This window comes from Myodes glareolus, chromosome 1, assembly GCF_982192425.1.
Source record: "Myodes glareolus chromosome 1, mMyoGla1.1, whole genome shotgun sequence".
NCBI lineage: Eukaryota > Metazoa > Chordata > Mammalia > Rodentia > Cricetidae > Myodes > Myodes glareolus.
The window spans coordinates 12,441,842-12,468,623 of NC_142026.1; the positions used below are offsets into that span (position 1 = coordinate 12,441,842).

Sequence of the window (26,782 nt, forward strand, 5' to 3'; positions counted from 1 at the left end):
TTTATAACTTACATAGACAAATCAACAAATACTAGCTTCATGTGTTTGACAAATAGATGACCCATGTCAGTTCAGAACTTTCACATCTCCCCAGAAATGTCTCTTCTCTTTCATCCTCTTGAGTAACAATCAATGTTCTGACTCCTTATACCTTGGATTGATTTTATTTATTTAAAAGCCTCAGGGTTGGTGAGAGGGACCAGCAAGGAAAAGGTGTTTGTTTCACAGAAGTGTGCATTATATTTGATCCTGAGAACACAAAGACAGAAGGAGTGAACGGACACCACAAAGGTGTTCTTTGACCCTCACATGGGTGACATGCTACATGCTCCGGCCCCTCTATGCATATTATATGCACACACATACATACAATAGATTAAAAACAAAAACATAAAAATGAAATACAGAATATTTGTGTATGTGTTTGTTTTCTATTTCACACACATCCTGAAGTCTATGCAGTCTATACCTATGATTCTGGGATCATCAGCCATTTCTGCCATGTAGTGGTTTATAATCATTGTTACAGTGGTTTGCTCAGTCTTGTTTCACTGTTCTCCTTCCAGTGACTGGCTATTATGATTATATTCACGCATTATATTCACGCACATGTTCTTTGGGAAATGTGTGTATTGCTGTTGTATACAGTCATAGGGTCAATTTGATCCATGCGCCTTATAAGAAGCCACAATTTACTCTTCAGCATTGACTTTAGGCTCATTAGTTCCTCCCTGTGGTGTGTAAGGATTCCAGAGGCTTTAGTCTCTGACAGTATTGGTAGTCTTTTTGTGTTAGCCTTTTAGAGATTTGATAGGGGCAGATTGTGGTTTTCATGTTTGATTTCCTAATAATAATAATAATAATAATAATAATAATAATAATAATAATAATAATTAACACAGCATTTTGTGTTTTTTGCTTCTTTGGTATTTTTGGTGTTGGTACTGCTCTTTTGGTGGTTTAAGCCATTAACCTAATTTTGATTAGGTTTCTTATCTTGTTCTTAATAAAACTTTATGAATTTTTTTCTATTTAAGATACAAATACTTTCAATATTATGAGTATTTTCCCCTAGGCTGTGGCCTGACATTTTAATTTATCACTATTATCTTTTAAAAGATTTATTCTATTTAAAAGTGTATATATCTGTGTGCCTGTGGCCTTCTAACTTTGTTCTTTTCCAAGACATCTTGGTTATTTCTAGATTATTTGTCTTTCCACATAAAATTGGCAGTTTTATAGTTGCCACGTAAAAACAGGTGTGAGACTGAGCCTGGGAGTGAGCTGAAGGTATATCTTGTTTGTGGGTTTCTGTGTGTCTACATGTAACGTGCATCTTCTGGAGGGACGGTCGATGCTTTGATAACTCTGAATCTTCTCGTTGCATGGTACTCTTTAGAGTTATTTCAGCTTATTTAATAGTAACTCTTTATGAAATACCTTGAAACAGACACTTTTCATGTTGAATTAACATCTGTGGGCTTCCTTTACTAAAGGATGGGCTTCCTGACCGTCATGTCCCAGGGCCTGTCACTGTGTTTTAGACATAACTGCAACTTCTATGATTGTGCTACTATCATCTAGGTTTATTGCTAGCTGTTAATAACATTTAGAGTAGTTAGTTGATGGTTTTTGTCTTTTTAACACTCTTTGGAGTGGGCTTTGTTTCCTTTCTATGATGGAATTTAAGCGATTTTCTTGTCAAACTAAGTCTTGCTCCATTGAGAGGGTTGTTTTCCATCTCTGGATATTTACACTAAGGAAATATAATGCAGACCTGAAAGGGTTATAAAGAGCCACAAATATGTGATGGAAAATAATTCTGAGAATACAAATTTAAAGACAGAAAAGTATGGTTCTAAAAATAATGAAAAACTTTACTACTTCCTTCCAGAAAGTATAGGCCTAAAGAAAGTTCAAATTAAATGGCAATTAATATGGAGGAGAAAACAGGTGTTTCTTAAGAGCCTGAATTTTGAGAATAAAATTCACTTCTATAAAAGGTCAAAGAGTGTCTGGGTTTGAGAAGACCCATTTAATTTAATGACTTTCAGAAACAAACACTGTGAAAATAAAGATAATACGAAGCCCATAAAATTTCATGCTTTAGTGTTTAGGTAATTGCTTGTTAAATTAAGAAGGTATTTTTTTTCCTGAATGTGGCTATACCCCTTCCTTTTGCAGTTAAAATATAATGAAGTTTTCCTTCATTCCGGCTGAATTCCATTGGCCCTTCAACAATTATTCCAATATTAATTTTTGTGGGTCAGTGTAATTCATTTATCAGCAACTGAGGATAATGAAATGCTTGGTAATTATATAATTATTGTTATCAGTGAGAAAAATATGTGGCAATGATGGCCTGCCTTGGTTGCTCCAAGTAAACAGAAATATGTCTGTGTTTTATCTTGCCAAATTATGATAAAGAAACAATTCAATAACTTCATTACTAAATAGCCACCCCAACATAATTGCCTAAATTTATGGATAAAATTATTTCACTAGGGTTTCTCACTTAAGAATGATTTCAAGGCCATGCTACTAAATCATATTCTTGCTTTGTTGAAAAATGGAGTGTCATACTATGCAAAGAATACATACATCTTACTAATTTGGCTGAATTGTAGATGGGTAGGTGTTGCTGTCCTAAACCAAGAGGTTTGATGATTATTGTACTGTCTCATTACGACAAGGCACGCGTGAATATTCTCTGTGATACACAAGTTTAAATAGACAGTTTCACTGAATAACTCTCCATTGGACTTGAAACAGAAGCTCAGTGTTTGCTGTTGGTGTTAATGAAAGTTTTCTTCTTTTAGCGCAAAGATGCTATGCTAATGTGATGAACAGATATGATGAGTTTAAAATATTAATTGTTCACATGAATATTTTATTTCATTCTCTATTCCAACTTCTATTTTCTTTTTATTAAGCAGATGGGCAGCAGGAAGGTCATAATAAGAAAAGCGTCAGCATGAAATGAATTTAAATTGTTTTACCGAATAGACTTCATTTGTGCGAACAGAGAGCAAGTCCCCGAAAACCAATTTAATGGTCAGAAAACTTTAAAGTCTGATACTTCAATCAGTTCTTGTGCTTTCTTTCCTGGGATGAGCACAAATAGGTTTCTAAATGTGGACTGAAAAGGAGTTGAAGCAATACTTCACATTTCTGATTCTCTTTAGTGAGCTTCGCAGTAGTTCATAGCCCAAGAATTTTTAACCTATTGAGATTCTGCATTTCAAATAGGAGAAATAAAGTATATATTTATGTAATTCATTGAGTAGCTAAGAGTGAAAGAATTTTAATTGACTTAAAATATATTTTCATGAATGTTTACTTTTTAAATTTTATTTTATGTGTGGGGGTGTTTTGCCTGCATGTATGTCTGTGTGCCATGTGTGTGTGCAGTATCTGCAGTGGTCATTAGATCTTCCTGAAATGTCGCGGTGAATGCTTGTTTTCCACCATGTGGTGCTAGGAAATTAACCGAGGTTCTTTGCAAGAGCAGCACTCTCTTAACCACCAAGCCATCTCTCCAGCCCCAAGTTTATTTTTTGTAAAGATAGTGTTTATCATACACTCATATTTTTTGACCATTCCAGTAATTTAACTGCTTGTTGCTATACTGCCTATTTTGGAAGAAAGACCTGTTAGAAGAACTTCCATTATACTCAGTATTCATAATGTCATGATCAGGATGGTTATAGTGGACATCTGTGGGAAAGCACTTGTAGATGAGTTTAATGTCCCAGCCATCCCAGAGGTCTAGCTAACTCCCACTCAACATTTAGTAATTGATAACATTGCCTGGATTTGGGTGTTCTTTGTTTTTTCCCACTACCATAGTTGGTATGATGATCACGAGAAGTGTCCTTTGAATGTTTATGTGTGTGTAAGGCAAGAGGTCATTTCATTCTTAGTGGATACATGCAGACCTAATACATGTCCATTTTACAACTGCTAACTCTGATATGTTCATAGTTTATATAACTCTCAAGGTCACATTGCTATGAAATATTTTCTACAATGAACTTTATCTTATTATGATACTTGAGTTATTTTATGATTAATTATGGAAATTTAACACTAGAATTTTAAATTGAGTTTTGCTCTATGATATTTTTATATATGTATATATCACATTCTTGATTCATTTTTGAGAGCAATTCTTTCTTTCTACACATAATTCCATACTACCGATATAAAGTAAAATAATTTTTGATTGTGTGCATTCCTATACTTTTATAACAACATTCATCACAAACATTTAGTTGCCCTTTCATGCTCCCTATGCTTCCTATATTTTCACTGACTACTCCCTGGGTTCACGGGGTTGGGGTAAGGGAACAGCAGATAGCTTCCTTCTCTTCCGGTTCATCCTCACTCCCAGAGAGGCCTTTCGTGTCCTTGAGTTCTGGGGTTAGCACTGCAATCATGCCAGCCTCCTCTTTCCTAATGACTTTGTCATCAAGCCCTGGCTTGCATCTGTTGTTAATCCCAGTGGAGGGAGTCGGAGAAAGAACTTGCAAAGGGTTTCAATCTAGTCAGCCTTTTAAGACTGCCCTGCTGACTCTCACTTGACAGTACTTAGCATTTAAAAGTCTAAGCATTTTAAAGTCATTGGGATGAGACCCAATCAATGTCTCATCTTTTTCTCTGCTTCAACATAGTTTGTATCCTTGTGTCTGTGTGGTGTGCATTGCTCATTCATTGATTTCATGTTACATTATTGTTACACTTAAGCTTTCTGGTAGGCTCTACAATAAAATTAATTTTTTATTTACCTGTATTGTTTTCAGGACAAAGCAGTGTTCTTAGAAAATGTATGCATCTTTATCAGAACCAGGAATTATTTAAAGTTTCAGCATAATAGTTAATAATATTTAATTAGCAAATGTTACCAAGTGGTTAAAACTACAAGTTTGAAGATTTGTGCGGATGCTAAAACTAAACAAAAATCCAGGAAATTTAAATGTTCCTTGAAGAAACTCTAGGTGATTTTAACAAGAAAAATTTTATGCTTAGTATATCCATCGTCAGTGAATTAAAAATGCTTGTATTATGTATTAAATTTAGGTCTAGTTGTTAAGTGAAAACTATACTGACTTTTCTCTCTTCTGTTAACATAAACTATATGACACACTTGCAAAAATGTTGAAAAATGAGCTGCATGTCTGATTGAAAATTTGCTTTAATAAAAATTATAATAGAGAACTTTCAGTCAGAAACATAATATTAGTGAAATAAAAATTCTACTGGAGTCTGAATTTTGCTTAAGTATCAGAATTTAAAAAGTATGTAAATAGAAATTACCTTCGGATAAAAATCACTGATGGAAATTTTATAAATATAGAGGCTGCACAGAAAGTTCTTTGATTTTTGCTGTCTTAGTGAGGACAGGAGTTCGATTCCTAGCATTCATTTTGGCAGCTAACAGGTGCCTGCAATCCTAGCTCCAGTGAACCCTATTGTCTCTTCTGATCTCTATAGATTCATACACATACCCTTCACCAGGAAATATCTACCAGTAATAAAAATTTTAAAAACTTTAAAAATTATATATGTAATACTCTCTCTATATGTATATATGGCAGAAAGAGTATCTATATTTAAGAATTAAGCAATATATTCTCAGGTTCTTCAAAAATACACTTGAACCAATAGTGGTGAAATATTTAATTGGTAACTCCAGAATCAGTGGACATTATTGGTTTTCAATTGAATCATTGGTGGTTTTAAAAAAATAAGGGAAAGATGACAAAATTAGATTTCACCAATACCTAGCCACAAACCCAGCCCTACACAAAATACTGGAAGGAAAACTCCAACCCAAGGAGGTTGGCTATACTAACAAAAACACAGACAATTGATGGTCTCATAGCAGCAAATAACAAAGAAGGAGAAAACACACAAGTTAACATCACCAACAATAAAAACTAAATTAACAGGAGATAGCAATCACTGGTCATTAATATCCCTAAATATAAATGGTCTCAATTCACCTGTAAAAATGCACGGACTAACAGATTGTATATGAAAACAGAATCCATCCTTCTTCTACATACAAGAAACACATCTCAACCTCAAAGACAGAGTAAAGGGTTGGGGAAAAATATTCCAAACAAATGGAAGCAAGCGGGTGTGGCTATTCTAATATCTAACAAAATAGACTTTAAGCTAAAATCAATCAAAAGAGACAATGAAGGTCATTTCATATTAGTCACAGGAAAAATCCTTCAAGAGGAAATCTCAATACTGAACATCTATGCCATAAATACAAGGGCACCCTCATATGTAAAAGAAACATTTCTAAAGCTCAAATCATACATTTATCCCTACACACTAATAGTGGGAGACTTCAACACTCCCCTCTCACCACAGGACAGGTCAGTCAGACAAAAAAATGAACAGAGAAATACGAGAACTAACAGAAGTTATGACTCTAATGGACTTAACAGACATCTATGGAATATTCCATCCAAACAGAAAAGAATATACCTTCTTCATAGCACCTCATTGAATCTTCTCAAAAATTGACCACATACTCAGTAACAAAACAAACCTCAACAAATTAAAAAAAAATTGGAATTACCCAGTGTACCTTATCAGATCATCATGGTTTAGAACTAGAAGTCAATAGCAATACTAATTCCAGAAAGCCCACAAACACATGGACATTAAACAATGCTTACCTGAATCATCAATGGGTCAAGAAAGAAATAAAGGGAGAAATTATAAACTTCCTAAAATTCAATGAAAATAACCACACCACACCCAAATTTATGGGACACAATGAAAGTAGTGTTAGGAGGAAAGTTCATAGCACTAAATGCCTACATAAAGAAGCTGGAAAAATCCCACACTAGTGGATTAACAGAACATTTGAAAACTTTAGAAGAAGAAGAAGCAAACTCACCTAAGAGAACTAGGCAGGACATAATCAAATTGAGAGCTGAAATCAACAAAATACAAACAAAGAAAACAATATAAAGAATCAATGAGACAGAGTCCATTCTTTGAGAAAATTAACAAAATAGACAAACCTTTATCCAAGCTAACAAAAAGGCAGAGAGAGAATATTCAAATTAACGAAATCAGAAACAAAACAACAGACACAGAGGGAATACAGAGAATCATTAGGTCATATTTTGAAAACCTGTACACCACAAAATTGGAAAACTTAAAGGAAATGAACAATTTTCTGGATAAATATCACTTATGAAAATTAGATCGAGACCAGATAAGCAAATTAAACAGACCTGTAACTACTGAAGAAATACAAACAGTCATCAAAAGTCTCTCAACCAAAAAAATTCCAGGACCAGATGATTTCATCTCAGATTTCTACATGATTCTCAAAGAAGAATCAGCACCAACACTTGTCAAATTATTCCACACAATAGAAACAGAAGGAACATTGCCAAACTCTTCTTATGAGTTTACAGTTACCCTTATACCCAAACCACAGAAAGACATTAGTGAGAAAGAGAATTACATAGCAATCTCACTCATGAACTTTGATGCAAAAATACTAAATAAAATACTGGCAAATTGAATCCAAGAACGCATTAAAACCATCATCCACCAGGATCAAGTCAGTTTCATCCCAGAGATGCAGGAATGATTCAACATATGAAAATCTGTCAACGTAATCCACCATATAAACAAGCTGAAAAATAAAAGCCACATGATCATCTCATTAGATGCTGAATAAGTCTTCAACAAAACACAACATCCCTTCATGATAAAGGTCTTGGAGAGAGGAGGGATACAAGGAGCATACCTAAACATGATAAAGGCAGTATACAGCAAGCCAACAGCCAACATCAAACTAAATGGCGAGAAACTCCCAGTGATTCCACTGAAATCAGGAACAAGTCAGGGTAGTCCACTCTCTCCATATCTATTCAATATAGTTCTTGAAGTCCTAGCTAGAGCAATAAGACCAAAAGGAGATCGGGGGATAAATATCAGAAAAGAAGAAGTCAGACACTCACTGTTTACTGATGATATGATAGTTTACATAAGCAATCCCAAAAATTCTACCAAAAAACTTCTATAGGGAGCTGGAGAGATGGCTCAGTGGTTCAGAGCACTGACTGCTCTTCCAGAGGTCCTGAGACTCAAAATTTGAAGTCAAGATATTTTTAAAATATATAGGTTTACTACAATAATAGTAGTGTAAGAAAAATATATATATAGGTTGATTTAACTTTGCAGCTCCCATAATCAAATGTCTCTCAGCAGTTAGCTCATTAACAGTCAAAAAATTCAAAGAAACCACAGTAATATACATAATTCATTCTCTCTGTATTTTCCATCTTTATGTGTTTTCTTTTCTATTACTTTTCTTCTCTTTTTAAAGATTTTATTTTCTTAAAACTATTTCTTTCTTTCTGTGACTGTCTATATCCCATTTCTTTCTTTCTTCCTTCCTTCCTTCCTTCCTTCCTTCCTTCCTTCCTTCCTTCCTTCCTTTCTTTCTTTCTTTCTTTCTTAAGTCTCTTCACATTGTAAAACACACTGGAACCTGTTTAGAGTTCTTTTTTTTTGTATGAATCTATCCCTATTGTGTATCTGTATTGTTTTTTGATTGAATTAGATAGATCTTAAAACTGCTGTTAACTGTCTGTTCTGCTCAGCTTAGTGAATGGCGCTTGCACATGGTATTTGGCTCCTCTTATCAGTTCTGAGTATCTAGTCTCATGGTGGAGATACCAGTGAGAGTCACACTCACAGCCTCAACTATGGGAAGTGGTGGGTCCATGCTGTCACCCAGTTGCATGCAACCCACACTCCACAAACCCCAATCAAGTTTTCTATAGTAGGACTTTCCAAAAGAGTTATCTGTGCTGCCAGCATGAACCAGAAAGTCACTTTTTACAGGAGTTGTGCCACTGTTAGCTGCCAGCAAACAGAGCCTACCAGAGAAGAGAAGAGATTGTTACCAAGAAGCTGTGCTTGAGTCTGTTTGTGTGTGTGTGTGTGTGTGTGTGTGTGTGTGTGTGTGTGAGTGTGAGTGTATGTGTGTTTAGAATCCTTTTTCCACGCTTTTTTAGGTCTTATGTGGATCCATGCCTCACATTGGGTGCCATTTGTAAATGGAGTTTTCTCTGTCCTGCCCTATCCTTTACCAACTTCTAAATAATTACTCAGAGGCTTAATATTAATTGTAAACTGTTTGGCTTATTTCTCAGACTTATTATTAACTATCTCTTACATTAAAATTAACCCATTTCTGTTAATCTATGTATTGCTATGTGGTTGTGGTTTTTACCAGTCTGCTGCCATATTGTTTTTTGGGTAGCTGGTTTGTATCACTCTTGACTCTACCCTTCTTTCTCCCTGTATTCAATTTGGTTTTTCTGCCTAGCTATATTCTGCCTTGCTATAGGCCAAATCAGCTTTCATTATCAGCCAATGAGAGCAGCAAATATTCACAACATGCAAAGGGTTATCCCATGGAATATCAGTCAGCAATAAAGACATTCTTTTCAGCCTTAAGGGTTTCCATGTGGTGTTGTTGGTTGGGCTTACCCAGCAACACAGAGTCTCACTCATGTCATCGAGTCCCAGATTGAGTAAAAAGGAGAAAGCAAGTCTAGCACCAACATTTCACTTTTGTAGCATGGAGGCCTGCTTGTTTATGTTTTTTGTCCTGCCCGATTCCCACAGCTGTTTAGCCCCAAAGAAAATCACACAGAGCTCTCTATAAGTTATAAAGCTGATTGGCCCATTAGGGCAGGCTGCTTATTAGCTCTTATACCTTATATTAACCCATTATTCTGATCTATGTTAGCCATGTGGCTCAATACCTTTTTCAGTGGGGCAGATCACATCCTGCTGCTTTGGTGATCTGGGCAGGAGTGGGAGGAATCAACTTCCTCCTTCCCAGAATTCTCCTGTTCTTGTTGCATCATTTCTACTTCCTGTCTGGTTTTCCCACCTGTACTTCCTGCCTGACCAATCAGTGTTTATTTAAAACACGATTGACAGATTACAGACAATTCTCCCGTACCACACTTTGTCTCTCCAACGTGACCAGCTGTCCCTCACTCCTGATGCTACAGCTTTCCTGCTAGGTTAACTGTGCTCTCTAACTGTGAGAGAAAAGAAATCTCCCTTCTTTAAACTGTTTTGTCATAGCAATGAGAAAAGAAACTAATACAAATGGCTTTTTGGATTTTGATATCTTCCTGTAGCTAATATCATGTGTATTTTGCAATGTAGTTAAAACCTGTAAAAATTAATAATTATTGCCATGTTTTTCAGATGAGTTTTCAAATCTGAATATAGAAATCACAATTCATTATACATATCAAAATGTTGGCATGCATATAAAGTTGAGGATTGGATAGAAGATGACTATTTTTATTATTGTGTTGATTAGGTATTGCTTAGTAATTTGTAATGAAAACTCAAAATCTCAGTAAAGATCAATAAAACTAATTCAAGAAAGAATTGAACAATTAGGGAGAAGAAAAACTTAGAATTTGTATCAATGTCACTTTGACCACACAGCACCTGTAATAAGATGAGAAGTCCCACTGATCAACATATCCTTCACCAGGAACCTGGAGGCCTAACTTTAACCCACAAACTTTCTTGGCCGTGCCCCAGACAGTGTTCCTCACAGCATCCTCCGAGGTAGCTTAAAACTGAGGCTTCTGTGTGTGCATTCACTTTCTGTGGTTCTCAGTTTTGTGGTGTTTGTTATACACACAGGCAGATTTCTTCCCTTCTGATCTGAAGGTAGCTTGTCCGCCCCCCAGGTCAGCTCACTTTTCAGAATGTGAAAGGATGAAGAAAGCAGCGTGCTGTCAGTTATCCAATACGGATAGAGAGTGGGTTTTTGTTCATTATAACCTGGCCTTTACTGAGACTAGTATATAACTGAGGGGAGTCAAGCATTCTCATTAATACTTTACATAGAACTCTAGTTTAGATAGAATTTGCTTTCTTGCTGTATTCGAAGGTTTGAATTCCTACCCAGTAAAACAATATTTCTATATTGATTGAATCATTAATATACTCACATTTTTTAGTAGTTAGCTTGCTATTGATAAAGAATTTCATATGTGGGATCAGTTTCTCATAAGGATATAAGTTATATATAGGAATCTGCTCCTCTGTTGGTATGTATTTCTCATCTTATTTAACAGAACAAAATTTTGGTTTTCTGGAATTTTTGTGTTTTCCAAACTATCAGAGCGAAATGATGTAATATGTCATTTGTCTTGAAAGTGAAGAGTGCACTCCCTTCTTTTATTTCTAATTATTGTGAATTACTCCATTTTATATGCATTCTAAATTTGTAAGTCAAAATTCTCTCTGGCAATAATTGGGTTGTAATCTGCATATATCTTGTAAACAAGCCTTCTAATTTGATTTAAAAATTTTATGTATGACTCACATTTTTGAAAACACAGGCTTTGTCCTTTCATAACTCAGCAATTTACAAGTAATTTTGGGCCCTCAGTGAGAGCGTAGCACCTCTTTCCTCCTCAGTCATCATTGACTTACTCATTATTGACAATGAACTGAACACTGAGTACTCTTTTAGGAAATAAAGAGCAGCTGTCTTGATGGTTGGTGGTGTTGGTGTTTTTCAGAAGGGCCAGAGAGGATCTGCTGAAAACCCAGAAGGAGCGGGACTTCCATCGCATGCACCATAAGCGCATATTGCAAGAGAAGAACAAGCTGATCGCGGACATCAAAGGGTGAGATGCTCGAGTTCGCTGGAGAGTTGGGAGTTACTGGGATCTGACTATAGGAGGACCTACTGAATAAAGTTGATCTTTCAAGTTTATTGGATAGGAAGTTTAGGCCCTTGCATCGAAGGAATAGTTATACTAATGGGGTATATGATTGAGAAGTTAAACAAAAATATAAGAAAATGTACTCTACTGTTGGTTTGTCAGTCAAGACAGAGTCTCAATAAGACTGGTGTGAGAGAAGGGCTCAAGGGTGTGTTTTCAGTGAGCTGAATTCTGAAGAGTGGATAAGCTGGTAGAATGGAGCCCTCAGACTGTGCTTGTGAGACAGTGTGCTGTGTGTGCAGCAGAAGCAAGTCATGAAGTCAATGGAGTGTTCACCAGGCAAAGAACAGACAGAGCTTTGGTGAGTTTAGAGACATATCCTAAAACATATCATATTAGTTTGAATATATAAGAGCAATTTTAGAAGTAATTTTGGAGGCATTCTTCAAATTTACTTTCCCTTCTTCAATAGCTTCCTTGAGTTTTTTTTTCTGTAAAACAAAAATTCGGCTTGATGACTGTTAAATAAAATTGTCTTTTGTTTGATTTAAGAAAATACCACCCAATATAACTTTCTGTGTTTACATGGATATTATAAATATTATATTGAACACAAACACTAAATATTTATATTTAAATGTATATCATACATTAACTATACAATTAAAAGGGGCAAACTCAGCTAGTTATTTTTAGTAATGCCATTATATAACACCTGGCAAGAAGCAATTTAAGGATGGTAGGGCTTATTCGGGTTTACAGATAAAGTGATACATGCCACTATGGCGTGGCACATGTGGGAGCAGGGGTGGGATGATGGCTGATCACACTGATCTGTCATCAGGAAGTAGAATGTGAACAGGAAGTGGGTTCAGACTATACACCCTCCAGGCCTGTACTAGTGGCTGACGTTTCCTAGTAAGACTCAACCTCCTGAAGATTCCCTAACTTTCCCTAACAATATCAATACCTGATGGCCAAGCATGGGAATTCATGAAGCTGTGAGGAACATTTTACATTTAAACTCTTAAGAATTTTGTGCCTCATGTGTCTTTTTTTTTGAACTTGCAAAGTCCCCACAGTAATTAGTACTTCTAGCACTGCTCAAAGGCCCCAACCCATTCAGAGCTCAAGGCAATCACTTTACTGTGAGGTTTTATAAAAATCAAAAGACAAATTACATATTTACAATACATAATGGCACAGGGTAAATGTTCCCATCCCTAAAGGGATCTATAACAAGGCATTGTCAAACCAAAGCAAACTGAAACCCAGTGGGGCAGAGGACCAGTTCTGCAGGTACACACCTTATACCTGGGGTTTGTGGGGCAGAGGACCAGTCCTGCAGGTACACACCTTATACCTGGGGTTTAGGATAGACTGGTTTTGTGCTACAAAGGTCTAAAGTAGCTCACCCCAAGGTCAGCCACCTGCAGCGTATGTATCCTCTCCCTGGTACTGGCCTTCATGCTCTGGTCTGTAGCTTTCCTTAGTAGCTATCCCACAGTTTTGATATCTTTAGCATCCTAAGGTTTCCATTGCAATATAGGCTTACTATATTTTGTACAAAGAATGGATATACTGTATCATATACTGGTAGCTGTATTTCATTCCATTTGTGCACAGTAATATATTAATGTATATATATGTATAATAGGTAATATATCACCGTGCACAAACGGAATGAAATACAGCCACCAGTATGTGATACAGAATACCTGGAAAACTTGTGCTGGGTGAAAGAAAAGAGTGCCCAGTGAGAAAATATTTTATGATATCAAGTATACGACTGTGTTTTCTAGGATGTAAGGATACTACATTTTGATAAAAATATGTGTTTATCTAAACTGTTAACTCTGATACTTGGAATCCTTATCTCTTACTTCATATATTTAATGTTTACTTCAGTAAAAATTAGAACACAGTTTTAATTTTTAAATAAAAAATATGTATTAAGTAGTATGATTTTCTGTGAGACATTAAAGTATTTTTAGAGCTAGAGGAATGGCTCAGTACTTAAGAACATGTGCTGCTCTTCCAGAGGACCTGAGTGTTGTTCCCAGCACCGACATCAAGCAGCTGATAAGTCATGTGACTCCTGCTCCATGGGATCTGACGCCCTCTTCTGGTCTCTCTCAGCAGCTGCACACATGCAGCATACAGTCACGTAGACACATAAATTTAAAAATACACCTTTATACACTTAATTTTCTTAGTATCAGATCAATCAAACATGTTTTTAGGACTCTTTCACTTTGATATTAACAAAACTTCCAGTTTCTGGTTTAATCACCTATTGTCTGTGGCCCTTGTTTTCTTGTGAATTACTTTGAATTGATATAAGGATATTTATTTAGTTGTTTTTTTTAAAATTTGGATTTCAGTTTTGTAGAACTGATCACATGGGTCTCAGACTGGTCTTGAGTTCACTATGTGACTGAGATTGGCCTTAAGCACCTGATCCTCCTGAGTGTTGGGATTACAGGCTTGTAGTACTATTCTGCCTGGCAATATATGCTTTCTAAATTAGAAAGAAGTACAACAGTCTTCTGAGTATATACTTGTTTTCAGCAAAAAGTGCTGCTGGGTCTAGGAAACTCAGTAAGGAAAGTATGCTTCCCTTCCTGTGCTTATCCCTCACCTGAGGTAGATCGAAATCTCACAGGAAATAACACTTCTGTGCTGCTTGGCTCTGGCATGCTGACCTTTATATGACCACTCATTTTTATTCATAAGCACACGAAAATTGAATGAAAGAAGAGAAAAAGGTTTAGGTGTTAGATGGAAATCACTGATCTATCTATTTTACTTTTCTGATGATGCAACTGCCCTTTTCCTTTTGTAGGCTGAAATTACATTATGCATCTTATGAACCAACTATTAGGGTGTTACATGAGAAGCACCATGCTTTACTGAAGGAGAAAATGCTGACCTCCTTGGAAAGAGATCGAGCTGTTGGGAAGGTAAGGAAAGAGGCAGTGAAGACTATCCAGAAGCAACTTTTAATCATTCTTTATTGTGCATGTGACTGTATATGTGTACATATGTATTTTTGTGTGAGCAGTGTGTGTTCACAGGATGTACATACATGTGGAGGCCAAAGGACATTGTTTTATTCTCAGACGTGCTGTCTACCTCCTTTGAGATAGGTCTCTCAGTGGACTGGAGCTCATCAATTATGCTAGACTGGTTGATCCAAGGGACTTTCCTGTTTTTCTATCCCCAGTGCTAGGATTACAACTATGTGCCACCATGCTGGACGTTTTTCTTTAAAGGAGGTCAATTCAAACTTTTGGGGCCAATAGTTTGTCAACTGAGCTGTTTCTCCAACTCATAGTCATTCATTTTTTTATGAGTACAATAATGGTTTTGTTTTCTGAGGTAAGTTTAAAAACATTGCCCCAAAATATATAAAAATTTATTTAAAAACATGAAGAAAAAGTATCTTGTCTATTAAAAACCTATAATGATTATTATTTAATTAATTAGCATATAACTTAAACATGAATTGATTATTAAAATACAGTTAGAGGAAAATACTCAGCCATTGTCATTAAACTATGACCCAACTTGGGTTTAAATGCCAGCTGTTCACATCAGCATCAGGCAGGGTATTTAGGAGATGCGAAGAGTCTGAGAGCGGCAGCTGGCCTGCTTGTATATGCTCCAAGGACTTAAAATGTTGCACATTGACTTGGGCCAATGACTCTGAGTCTGCTGGATCTCATCAACTGGGTTTAATCCCGTAGCCTCTCATGGCAGTGCGCAGAGGGAAAGACAATCTCATCAGGACCTGTTGCAGAGCAGTGTGAACTTGAGAGAGTGCTAGACGCTCTCAGGGAAGGTGGGGTTTCCATTGGAGGAAAAACTCTCTTGAGTTTTCTTTGTGTATAATTTTTATTGGGCATTAGCAGAAACTGGACAGAGTCTGAGGTGCTCTATTGAGTTTGATTAATTCTCTGGCTTATCATGGGCCAACCCAGTGAACAGACCACACACTCCATACATGTCCTCCCTGGGATAACCAGGAATGCTTATGTGCTGTTGGAGAGCTGTTCATCCAGTTAGCTGCTCATTTGAAGATCACCTCTATTCATCTTGGATTCTGCTTTGCCAGTAATTGACCTTGACTATCTGATAGCTGTTGGTTACTTGACCAGCTTCTCTCCCTCAGTCCTTGCTTGTGTCTCACTAATTGTTAATTGTGTGGATTTCTCTGGCTTTGTTAGTTGCTGATGTTGACTGATAGTCATTAGGCATGGGTGGGTGTTGCTGTCTTTGACCTTGAAGGTGTCCCAAGTGTTAATTATACGGAGCCCTTGACTCTCACAGCTGCCAAGAAGTAGCTGCCATGCTCTTGGCTGTCTTTTTGTCTATGAGATAGTCTCATTCTCAACTGTGTCGAAGCCATCTTCACTTACAACTTAGTCTGGTTAGAATAGCCTTGTTAAAAAAAGCAAGAATCCATAAGAAACAATAGCGCTTACCATGAATTTTGCAAATTAGAAAGGTCTCATGGAAGTTAGCCAGCTGGCCCATTGTCACTGAATCTGCTTGTCCCTCATTAGGTCCCCTTGGCTATCTCATATCCAGCTGTGGTCTCTTATTTATCTTACTTAGTTCTCCATACTTTGCATTTTTTGACCCTTTAACTTCAGTCTCCGCCTCCACTATAACATGTGAGCCCTTTCGCCTGAGTCATTTCACTGACTCCCTTTAGAGCAGCACTTCTCAACCTGTGGGTGGAGACCCGTATGGAGAGGGTGTGGAATTACCCTTTCATGGGGTTGCAAATCAGATATCCTCCATATTGTTTAGTTGTATTAATATTCCTAACAGTAGCAAAATTACAGTCCTGAAGTAGCAATGAAGTAATTTTATGGTGGGAGTCACCACAGCACAAGGAGGAACTGTATTAAAGGGTTGTAGCACTAGGAAGGCTGAGAATCTCTGCTCTAGAGACTTAGCTCCTGCCTCACACACCCTCAGAGGTGCAAGACAGTGTTAGTAAGTGGTAGTCACAAAATAATATTGTCCTGAAAATGAGATAAATGAGAAAATCCTTGGAAATTGCTTCTAAATATATATTTGGTGCTCTTAACTATGGTTTAATTTCCTTCCTTTATGTTGAGTGCCGCTCTTACCTTCTACCCGAAGTGTGTTTGTGTGCAGGCCTTGGGGAGGCACTGTTGGCATAGAATTTAAGAAAAAAAAAAGCAAAATGTTGACATGCCACATTAAAATATGTAAATGTGTAACAGTTTGTTAAAGAATGCATAATTGTGACTGTGCTTAATATTCGTTTGTTGTTTGCTGCACATTTTTACTTACGCCCAAACTCAGAAGCTACAAAAGCTTTCTTGATGGTGATACAGTTGCTATAATATTAAGATGTTTTAAAATAATGTTATTTTTGTTTCTTCATTAAAATTCTTAACCATTAAAATATAAAACATCACTGTTTTGATGCCTTTTGTATTTGAATTTTAATTTTGTGTCCTTGAATATTTAAAATAATATTGTAAGCAATACTGAATAAAATGGGTGTTTTAATTATCTAAATTTTTACCACATTTATTTCAAGCTCTAAAAGTCTGATTTTATTGATTCTTTTTACACTAACACTGGTAAGTATTAGTGATGTTTCTCATTGTTTTGACAATACTATGACAATACTTGAGAAAAGGAAAGGAAGGAGGGAAGAGTTCCCAGTTGAGGATGCAGCCCATTATGGCAGGGACACCATGGTGCTGGAGTGTGAGATAGCTGTTACCACGGCAGCCACCATCAGGAAGCTGAGAAATGAGGCTGCTCCTTCTCAGCTTGCTTCTTCGTTTTTATTCGGTCAAGGATCCCAGCCCCTGGAGTGGTGTTGCCTGTATGCATTCAAGATGGGTCTCTCCTCCTCAGTTCTTTCTGTAAATGGCATCACAGACACGTTCAGAAGTGTGTTTCTATAAATTCTAAGTCCAGTGAAGTTGGCAATGAAGACTAATGCTTGCAGCTTGCTCACACTGTCCCTGGGTCCTGACTTCTGCTTCTGCAAACCGAGCAGAACTGGCTGTGCCATCTCATCTGCTGTGTGTCTCGGGCTAAGTTATGTGCTTGGAAACATTCTCCTTCCCCTTGTTTCTAACATGATGGTGGTTCTTTAAGGTCAGAGGCCATATTGAGTACATTTAGGATGTGCATACAATATTTGGGTTTCAGACTTAATTACTGCCTTATTAGAAAAAGATAAGAATTGGGAATAATCATGTGAATCTTAGTAGTTTGTAAATTAGTCCTGAAATATTCAGGTCTTTTATATTTTCTTACACATCAAACATGGACGAGTCACTTGCCTTTAGGACTGATATTTTGTGAAGTGAGTCAGGTTTTAATTTTATATAACATGGCACAGATGCACAGAAAACTGTTGGGACTATAAAAAAAAAACTGGTTTTATTTGTCCTTCAGCCCATACTCCTGCTGAAGACAAAAGATCATCCAGATCCTTCTGGGTTAAAATAACTTGTTAAAACTTAACACATGATGTATAAAAATGATATTAACTGCTTTGCAAAAATTAATTTTCTATTAAATTTCTTCATTATTATGGGTCAAAAGGCTATATAAATATTCGTATGGTGTAAATTCTACATTCTAGTTCTGTCTGCTTTCTGGTGTTGTTTATCAATTAAGTCTGCTCATTTTTGGTATTGTGTTGATGTACTCTGTTCCTAGTAGTTCTTTTAAATGCAAGTCATGGAACCTGACTAACTCCATTGCCTTTGCTATTGTAGCTGTGAGCATTTAGCAGTATATCATGCCAGACTTGTGTTCCTGGTCTGGTATTTTAAATGATAACATTCGTGAGGCAGGGGAGATAGCTTAGTAGCTAAGAGCACTTATTATGCTGGAAGGGCTCCCAGAACCCATGCGGTTCACAACCACCTACTATCCTAGTTTCAGGGGATCTGATGCCTTTTTCTGACCTGCAAGCTTACCAGGCTCATAAGTGGCGCACATACTTTCATTCAGGCAAAAACGCTCATACTCAGTAAACTAGCCTGAAACAAAACTACTTTAATGCTAACAGTTCTATGTACTCTACTGAAGTATGAAGAGGACTGGGTGCAGAGTTGTAAGTACCACCTGAAAGGTCCTATAGTGTTTTAGAATATTATAAAATATGAAAGTTCTGTAAAGCATAGCATTGTTCCCGGCTGCTCCCTGAGGAATTAGGAATGTATGTGCTGTATTTGGAGCAATTTCAAACTACTTGATTTGTTGGTCTTTTGCTTCAAGTCCTTTCTCATGCCTGACCTCTGATTTCTCTTGTCTTGGGCTCTAACTCTTTGTGTTTCTTTGTTCTGTTGTAGGGGCTATGTTTCTGTACTATTATACACTGAAAGCCATTCTGTGCCCCATTTGTCTCAGCAATCTTCACATCTGTTCTTATTTTTTACTTGATTTTAAAAAAGAATACAGATTTGGATAATATTTACTGTTGGGAAATGCTAGAATTTATTTCTTGATGTTGAAATGGAGCAGTTAGGTTTATTCTCTCAGGTACGTCTACTGTTCAAAGTTGTAGACTCATTACAGTATGAAAATGTCTATTTAAATAGATTCACTAAGAATGAAGTTGATCCTGGGTACTTCATGGGTTTTCAGGATTGTTTTACAGATATCACTGCAAATATGATATGAAATCCAACATTTTTCTCTTAAGTTCTGTATTATACATGATGACTCACACACAAAGTATTTTATTTAAATCTAAAATGGGTCCAATGATTATTAAGCAATAATAATAAAGTTTATACAATAATGCCAGTTAATAGGTTTAGGAAAAGTTGTTTATCTTTAGGGTAAAAAGGCCAGTCAGAGAAATCCACCCTGGCCCTGAAACCAGAGCTAGTTAAAGAAACATACCCTGGCTGTGAAACCTGAACCAGTGAAAGAAACACTTTATCCCTAAACCCAGAACCAAAGAATAACTAACACCATGGCTCTGAAATCAGAGCCAAAGAAACACACTTTGGCCCTAGAACCAGTGAAAGAAATACGCCTTAGACCTGAAATTAGAGCCAGAAAGCTAAAAAAGGCCAGTAATGAAAACACATTTTGACCTTGAAACCAGAGCGAATTCTACCCATGACCAATAGAAACATAAAACCAATCAACCCCGGTGCAAGAAGCAAACCAATCCCTGAGCTTCCTGACTCTGAACCTACAGCCAGTGAAAGAAACATTTTATCCCTGAACCCAGAACCAAAGGCACAAACTCCGACTCTGAAACCAGTGCCAAAGGAACACACTTTGTCCCTAGAATCAGAGCCAGTGAAAGAAATATGTCCTGGCCCTAAAATTAGAGCCAAAAGACTAAAAAGCACCAGTGAAAGAAACACAATTTGGCTCTGAAATCAGAGCCATCTTTGCCCCTGATCAACTAAACTAACCAATCCCTGGGCAGGAAAACTAAACAATTTCCGAGCAGAAAACCTTCTCCTTAGGAAAACTACACCCCTAAGAAGCGCCATGTAAGCCCCTCTGCCTGTTCTGGGGCCAGCTGTCCTTTTCCACGCAGGCAGAGGCAGTCACTGTCCTGGACTCCTCCTTCCCAAATAGAGATCTTTCTTAAAAGATTTTTGGGTGAAGATCTCCATTCACCGGAACAGAATAGAAGAACCTTGCTGAGATGTCTCTTAGGGTACCAAACAGAAAAACCTTGCTAAGATATTCCCTTAAGGGGACTGAGCAGGGCTGAGTAGAACAGAACAGAGGAGCCTTGCTGAGACATTCCCTTGGAGAAGGGAGGATGCTGAGAAGAAAGAGTAACAACTTTTCACCAGAGCTGGAGGAGATTGCTACATTCCTTAAGGGGCTTCTTCTTTAGCAGAGTGTAGCAGCAATAACATCTGGGGTCCCAGAAGAAGTGAATAACCCTGCTAGGACATTCCTTATGGGAACAGAGGAAACTCAGCTGTAATGGCTCTCTTTAGGAGAGAAACAGGATTTCTATATCCTGCAGGGAGACCATGCCCACCACACCCCATCTTCAGATAACCTGGCTTCTTGAGAAGTCAGGACACCTTTCCCTCCAGGGCTGAGCTGTCCTATTGCAGCTTCAGCCTCCAGAGCTGTCCCATTGCCGCTCTAGGTATAGTCTGACTTCCCAATAAGTCAGGAACTCTTTGCATCTCCAGAGCTATAACACTCACACTCACTTACAGTATCGATTGTCCATATACTAAGAAGTAGATAATTTATAATTTGGGGAAGCCAAGTTACTAGGTAGCAAAATGACTGTCAGATATCACACTGTTATAGTTCCTGAGCCAATTACCCTGATCCCAGAAAAGACTGTGGTTTAATTCGTAAACATTCTCTTGGGAAGCAAGTCATGCCCGTGATTCCAGGACTGAGCCTGTTTGGCTAGCTTTAATATAAAGACTAATCTGTTGTCAACAAACTTTTTCTTTTAAGAGCGTATTTATCAGTTATGCGCTGACTGTCTCACTATTCACTAATCTTACTAAAACTATTAGTGTCATGAAGCCATAGAATTAATTTAATCAAAATATTTATAAAAGAAAAATTCATTTAAATATCTGAAAATATTACCTATGATTCATCCCAGAGGATAAATCACATTAATGCTTATTTTTAAACATAAGCGTAGAATTGGGTTTGCTCTGAGAATTCCCTTTTAACTCGCACCCTAAAGATGTGAGTTAAGGGCAGCAAAAGGAATCTCCTGCTTACTGTGGAAACCCTGATCATCACTTCCTTAAATCCTTATCTTAATGAATATTTAACTTTCTTTGTTTTAGTAATAGTAGTTTATAGCATACATAATAGTTGCATTGTGAAGTGTCATAATTTAGAATTTTTAGAATTAAAATTCCTCTAGAATTTCACTCATGGGTACCGTATTAATACCATTTCCCACTCTCCTCTGTCCTGCTCCAGATTCTCCCATGTTTCTAGAACTTCATCTCAAATTCAATCTTCTTCTACACTATTATTGTTGAGCCAGTGAAACAAATCTACCCTGACCCTGAAACCAGAGCCAATTCTACCCCTCATCAACTGAACATGAAGCCAATGAATCCCTGAACCGAAAAACTGGCCAGTCTGAACTTGTCCAAGCTTAAGGGTATTAAAATCTGACCAATACCCTCCCTAAAAATCTCCCTAGAAAAACTGCCCCAAAGAAGTTCTATATAAGCCCCTCTGCATGTTCAGCTTTCAGCTCTTCTTCTCCAACCTGGCAGAGGCAGCCACTCCCCTGAATTTCTCCTTCCTGAATAAATATCTTGAAAGAGTTTTGGGTAAAGATCTTTCACTGGTGCAGAGCAGAATCTCTGCTGGGAAGTTCCCTTGGGGGAGCAGAGCAGAAAAAAAAAACCAACCAACACCCCTGCTAGGATGCTCCATTAGGGGAGCAGAGCCGAAACAACTTTTCGCTGGAGCCCATTGCTTCATTTCTGCAGGGGTTTCAGCTTAGCAGAATGAAGCAAACGAAAGGCCAGAGCTGAGAAGAGATAGACACCTACCTTTGCTGGGAAGCTCCCTTACAGGGATAGAGCACAGCTCAGCTGTAATGACTCTCTCTTGCAGAGGAGCAGTATTGCCACATCCTGTGGGACGACCATTCCCCACAAGACCCCGGGTGTATGTATCCGGGATACTTTCCCTTCACAGATTCGGGTATAGCCTGACTTTCCCACAAGTCAGGATACCTTTCCCTCCAGAGCTGTAATACTTATATTAACTGCCTGTCTAGCTCTTCATTTGGGAGTGAAGCTTTTGAGATTTTCCCTATCAATGTGGTTAAGTGTAGCTCTCAGAATTTAGAAAATTCTATGCCTTTCAATTTATATCTTAAAGAGTGAAAGTGTACATTTACTATATAAAAATCTAGTAAGGACATGCTTTTAAATTCCTTTGGTACATAAGAAACATTAACCTGACTCTTTTAAGTTTATTTAAAAATTAAAACCTTACAATTCTAATTGTTAGTTTTGCAATTTTATGAAAATATTTTTCAAAATTTTAATGAAAGATATTCATTTTTCTGAAAAATTCCATAATTCATAAGTGCTAAACTGCAAGTTGATTAGAAAGTAATTGGTTAATTGTCATTTTCAGCTTGATGAAATTTACAGTTGCCATGGAAAGACACATCTGGGCAGGTCTCTGAAGATACTTCCATAAAGGTTTAACTGAAAATAGAATAACAATGCTGTGGCTTCAAGTTCAAGACCAAATATAATGAGGGTAGCAAACTGAATACCAGAATTTTTCTGCTTCCTGGTTATTTATGTGACGTGACTAGCTCTCTCATGCACCTGCCCTCACATCTCTCCCACGAGGGACTGTGAGGTGACACCTGCATCCCCACTTGCTTTTCAGGCAGCTGGCAAAGGCACATGAAAAGCACCAATGCAGATAACTGGTACTGAAGAGTGGGGCGATCACTGGGATACACCTGACACACGTGGTTCCCAGAGGCTGTGGGGTTGGCTTCTGGGAAGAATGAGGAAGAGTTTGGGACTTCGGGCCAGAAAGTCTCTAGCATGCCAAAGGTAGAATCCAGTAGCTGTTAGGAAGTGAACACGATGAGAAAAACGAAAAATGTGGAGTCCATCTCATACGATTTCAGAGAGCAAGGAATCTGTCAGGAACAGAGCTAGAACAAGTAATGTTAGATTTTCGAAAAGAATCTGGCTGAGTTCTCCTTGTATTTCATGAATGGGAAAGAGATTTAATTAAAAATTAATGGACTAAGGTATCTGACAAAGGAAATTTCTCTTTAATGAATATAGATGCTATCTCAACTGTCACTTTGTCTATAGCTTCCAGTTCACCCACATTCCTGTCCTTAACAAATAATTTTCAGTTGGGATTATTGAGATGTTAGAGAATAGGACCACACTGAGGGGAAGCTGTAGGCACAGAGTAGAGCCCATCCAAGAGAAGTGATGTGTTCTGTAGGCAGCCATACGTGATTGTGGATCTACCCAGTTCCATTGGAGTCCAGATGATTCCATCACTAGTTATATGGTTTAAAAGCTCCTAGTAGCCAAGTATCCAAAAACGGAGTCACATTTCTGATTCTAAGACTCTGTACAAACTAACAACTTAACACAAACTAGAGCCTTAGTAAAGAGGAAACGCCAATTGAGAAAATGTCTCTATAACACTGACTTTTAGGAAAGTTTCTGGGGACAGTTTCTTGATTCATGATTGATGTGGGAGTGTCCAGTTTGTTGTGCATTGTTTACCACTCTGGTCTGGTGGTCCTGGCAAGAAAGCAAACTTAACAAGACATGAGGAGCAAGCCAGTAAGCAATGTTCTTCCATGGCCTCTTCTGCAGTCCCTGATTTTGGAGTCTTGCTTTGAGTTCCAATCCTGAGTTCCCTCCATGGTGAATGAAAACTGCTTTTTTCTCTCTAGGCTGTTTTTGATTATGGTATTTACCACAGCAACAGAAACCTAAATAAGACAGAGTGTTTCCAGAAATAATTCTCAATTTTGTAGCCTGTAACAGTTTGACCAACAAGATAAACAATGTGGAATTTGTATAATTTAAAGTAAATGTAAATGTCTGTGGTCTTAAATTATAGAAATGATCCAGTGAATAATGGTGTGTGTGTGTGTGTGTGTGTGTGTGCGTGCGTGTGTGTGTGTGTGTGTGTATGTGTGTGTGTAATAGACAAATTTGCATATAGAAGAATACCGAATATTCTCTCTCAGGGAGATGGAACTTGACAATTCAGTAGTTAAGTGTTGGATGTACTTAAAGACTTGCTTCTAAACGCAGTGTAGATACACAGAAAAAGGAACACCCCACGTCACTGCAGTGAAGAAATCTGGCAAACTGCCTCTTCCATGTACCAAGCTTGAGATCATCAGCTTAAGTCTTTTTGACAGCAAGTACCTGTGAGGTATGTGTGCTACATGTAGCACACATAATACAGAGAAATTATGACATTTCTCCTCTGTGAAAACCCCCCTGAAATCCCTAATTATAGTTTAACTGCAGGAAAAGTAAGTCTGCCACGTTTAAGGCCATCATCCTGCAGGGTTCTTTCCAACCACTACTTTCCAAGTGCTCAAAGGCATAACAATAAAGGAGAATTTCAGAAAGGTTTAAGTCCAGAGGAGGCTGAGGGACACAGTGACTGAGGGCAAGGTGATATTCTGCATGGAATCTAGGGGCATACATGAAAACCAAAAAACTAGACTTTACTTCATGGTAATGTATTAACATTAAGCCATCATTTGTGGAGAATGTGAGCCTGAGTGTGGGGCAGACTGCAATTCTCAGCGCTGATCAACCACTAATCTATGATGTTTATGGTATTCTGATGAGTTTATAACCCATTCACCTTCTGAGGATACTGATCTGCCATTCATCTTACCCTAGCATTCCATTAGTGCCCATCAGCTGATTAGGGTTTATCTGCTACTTTTGAAAGTAAATATATTGGTATCTAGTGATAGTTGAGAAATGTGTACATTTGTATGTAATTAAATGGGAGGTATTTTATGTTTGGATAACTATGTACAGTAAAGAACGAGATGGCTTTAAAGATTGAATTTTAAATTTGGGGTGTGTAGGTAAAGCTATGCCACACATCCAGTAGATGTTCGTAATTATAAGACATGATTGATAAGCAAGATTATGTGTGTAATAAATAATTGTTATGGGAATAAAATGGTTGTTCACATTTTGGTTTCGGAATAATACTTATCCTGTAGTTTATAAATAAAAGAATAAATTGCATAGGTTACAGATAAAAAAGGCAAATTGTGAAGAGTTTTCAGCTGAGAAAAATCCTCTCTCAAAGTAGAGCTAAACAGTTGTCAAAATATCTAGAGAGCATCCTTGGTTTAAGAAATTATGCTGTAAGATGCACACTTCAAATGCTTTTTGTAGCGGATGATTAATAGTTGACTGTGTAATTGACTTTTAACTAAAATAATGCCATCTTTCAGATAAAGTTCATGTTTGATGTTTTATGACTTAAAAGCATGGATTTGAGAGAGATTAATATTTTTGATATTTTGCAATCATCTATTAAAGACTGCATTTTACTTAACATTTTAAATTCATTTAGTGTATATTGCACTTACAGTAAAATGTATTATATCTAAATACATATGTTTGCATTGTCTGCTTTTAGATTTCTGGGCTTCAAGCAACACTGAAGAACATAGACATCAGACATATTGAGGTTCCTATAGTCAAAGGTAAAAACATATTATGAATGTTTAATTTTTAGTTCTGACCTGGTGATATTTTAGCTTTATCTATGACCATTTTTCTAGATATATTTAAGAGAGAATAAAGGTTTTGGAAACTAGTTTGTAAATAAACAGATCAATAGGAGATCCGGATATGACACCATACAGACTTATTTTAAACAAAAATATGTTTTAGGTACTATAGAAAGACTTTTGCAGATGTTGAAATATCCTGGCACCCAACCAGCCTTCCTCCACAGATGCCACTAGAACTAAAGGGTAAATAAGGCAATGGAGTTTAGGCATTGGCAACTATACAGTGCAAGTTTAAGAAGATAAAATACTGAAAAAAATATAGACAACTCCATAGTCAACGATGGTATCATGTCTCAGAAAACTTCCAAACAAAACCTCATGGAAATGGGAAGCTAGAATATGGCAGTCTTACTGAAATGAAAAGGGGAATATTATAGTTTAGAGCTGCTAAAACAATTAGAATCTGTAGAAAATGTCATAGAGAAGGAATTGCAATGAACAGTGGTCGCTTCTATGAGGGAGTGGAATATGAGTCCTTAGTTGATGTAGAAAATGTCATAGAGAAGGAATTGCAATGAACAGTGGTCGCTTCTATGAGGGAGTGGAATATGAGTCCTTAGTTGATGACATGGCATCTTGTACACCTTAGGTCTGTCTGAGTCTGGGAAGAGAGGGAAATTTCTGTAGGATTAAGAAGAGACTAGAAATCTGCAGGTCAAGCCCTGAAAAGAGGTATTGC

At 37.2% G+C, this 26,782-nt stretch overlaps 1 protein-coding gene across 2 annotated transcripts in view; it reads left to right on the forward strand.

Annotated features, from left to right (window-relative positions):
• Window positions 1–26,782, forward strand: part of Spag16 (sperm associated antigen 16) — an 883,930-nt gene that overhangs the window by 36,159 nt on the left and 820,989 nt on the right. For both annotated transcript variants that reach the window (XM_048459370.3, XM_085698666.2), the window contains exons 6-8: window positions 11,616–11,723; window positions 14,608–14,725; window positions 25,947–26,013. In XM_048459370.3, coding sequence (XP_048315327.3) covers window positions 11,616–11,723; window positions 14,608–14,725; window positions 25,947–26,013 — 293 coding nt within the window. The remainder of the gene's footprint in view (window positions 1–11,615; window positions 11,724–14,607; window positions 14,726–25,946; window positions 26,014–26,782) is intronic.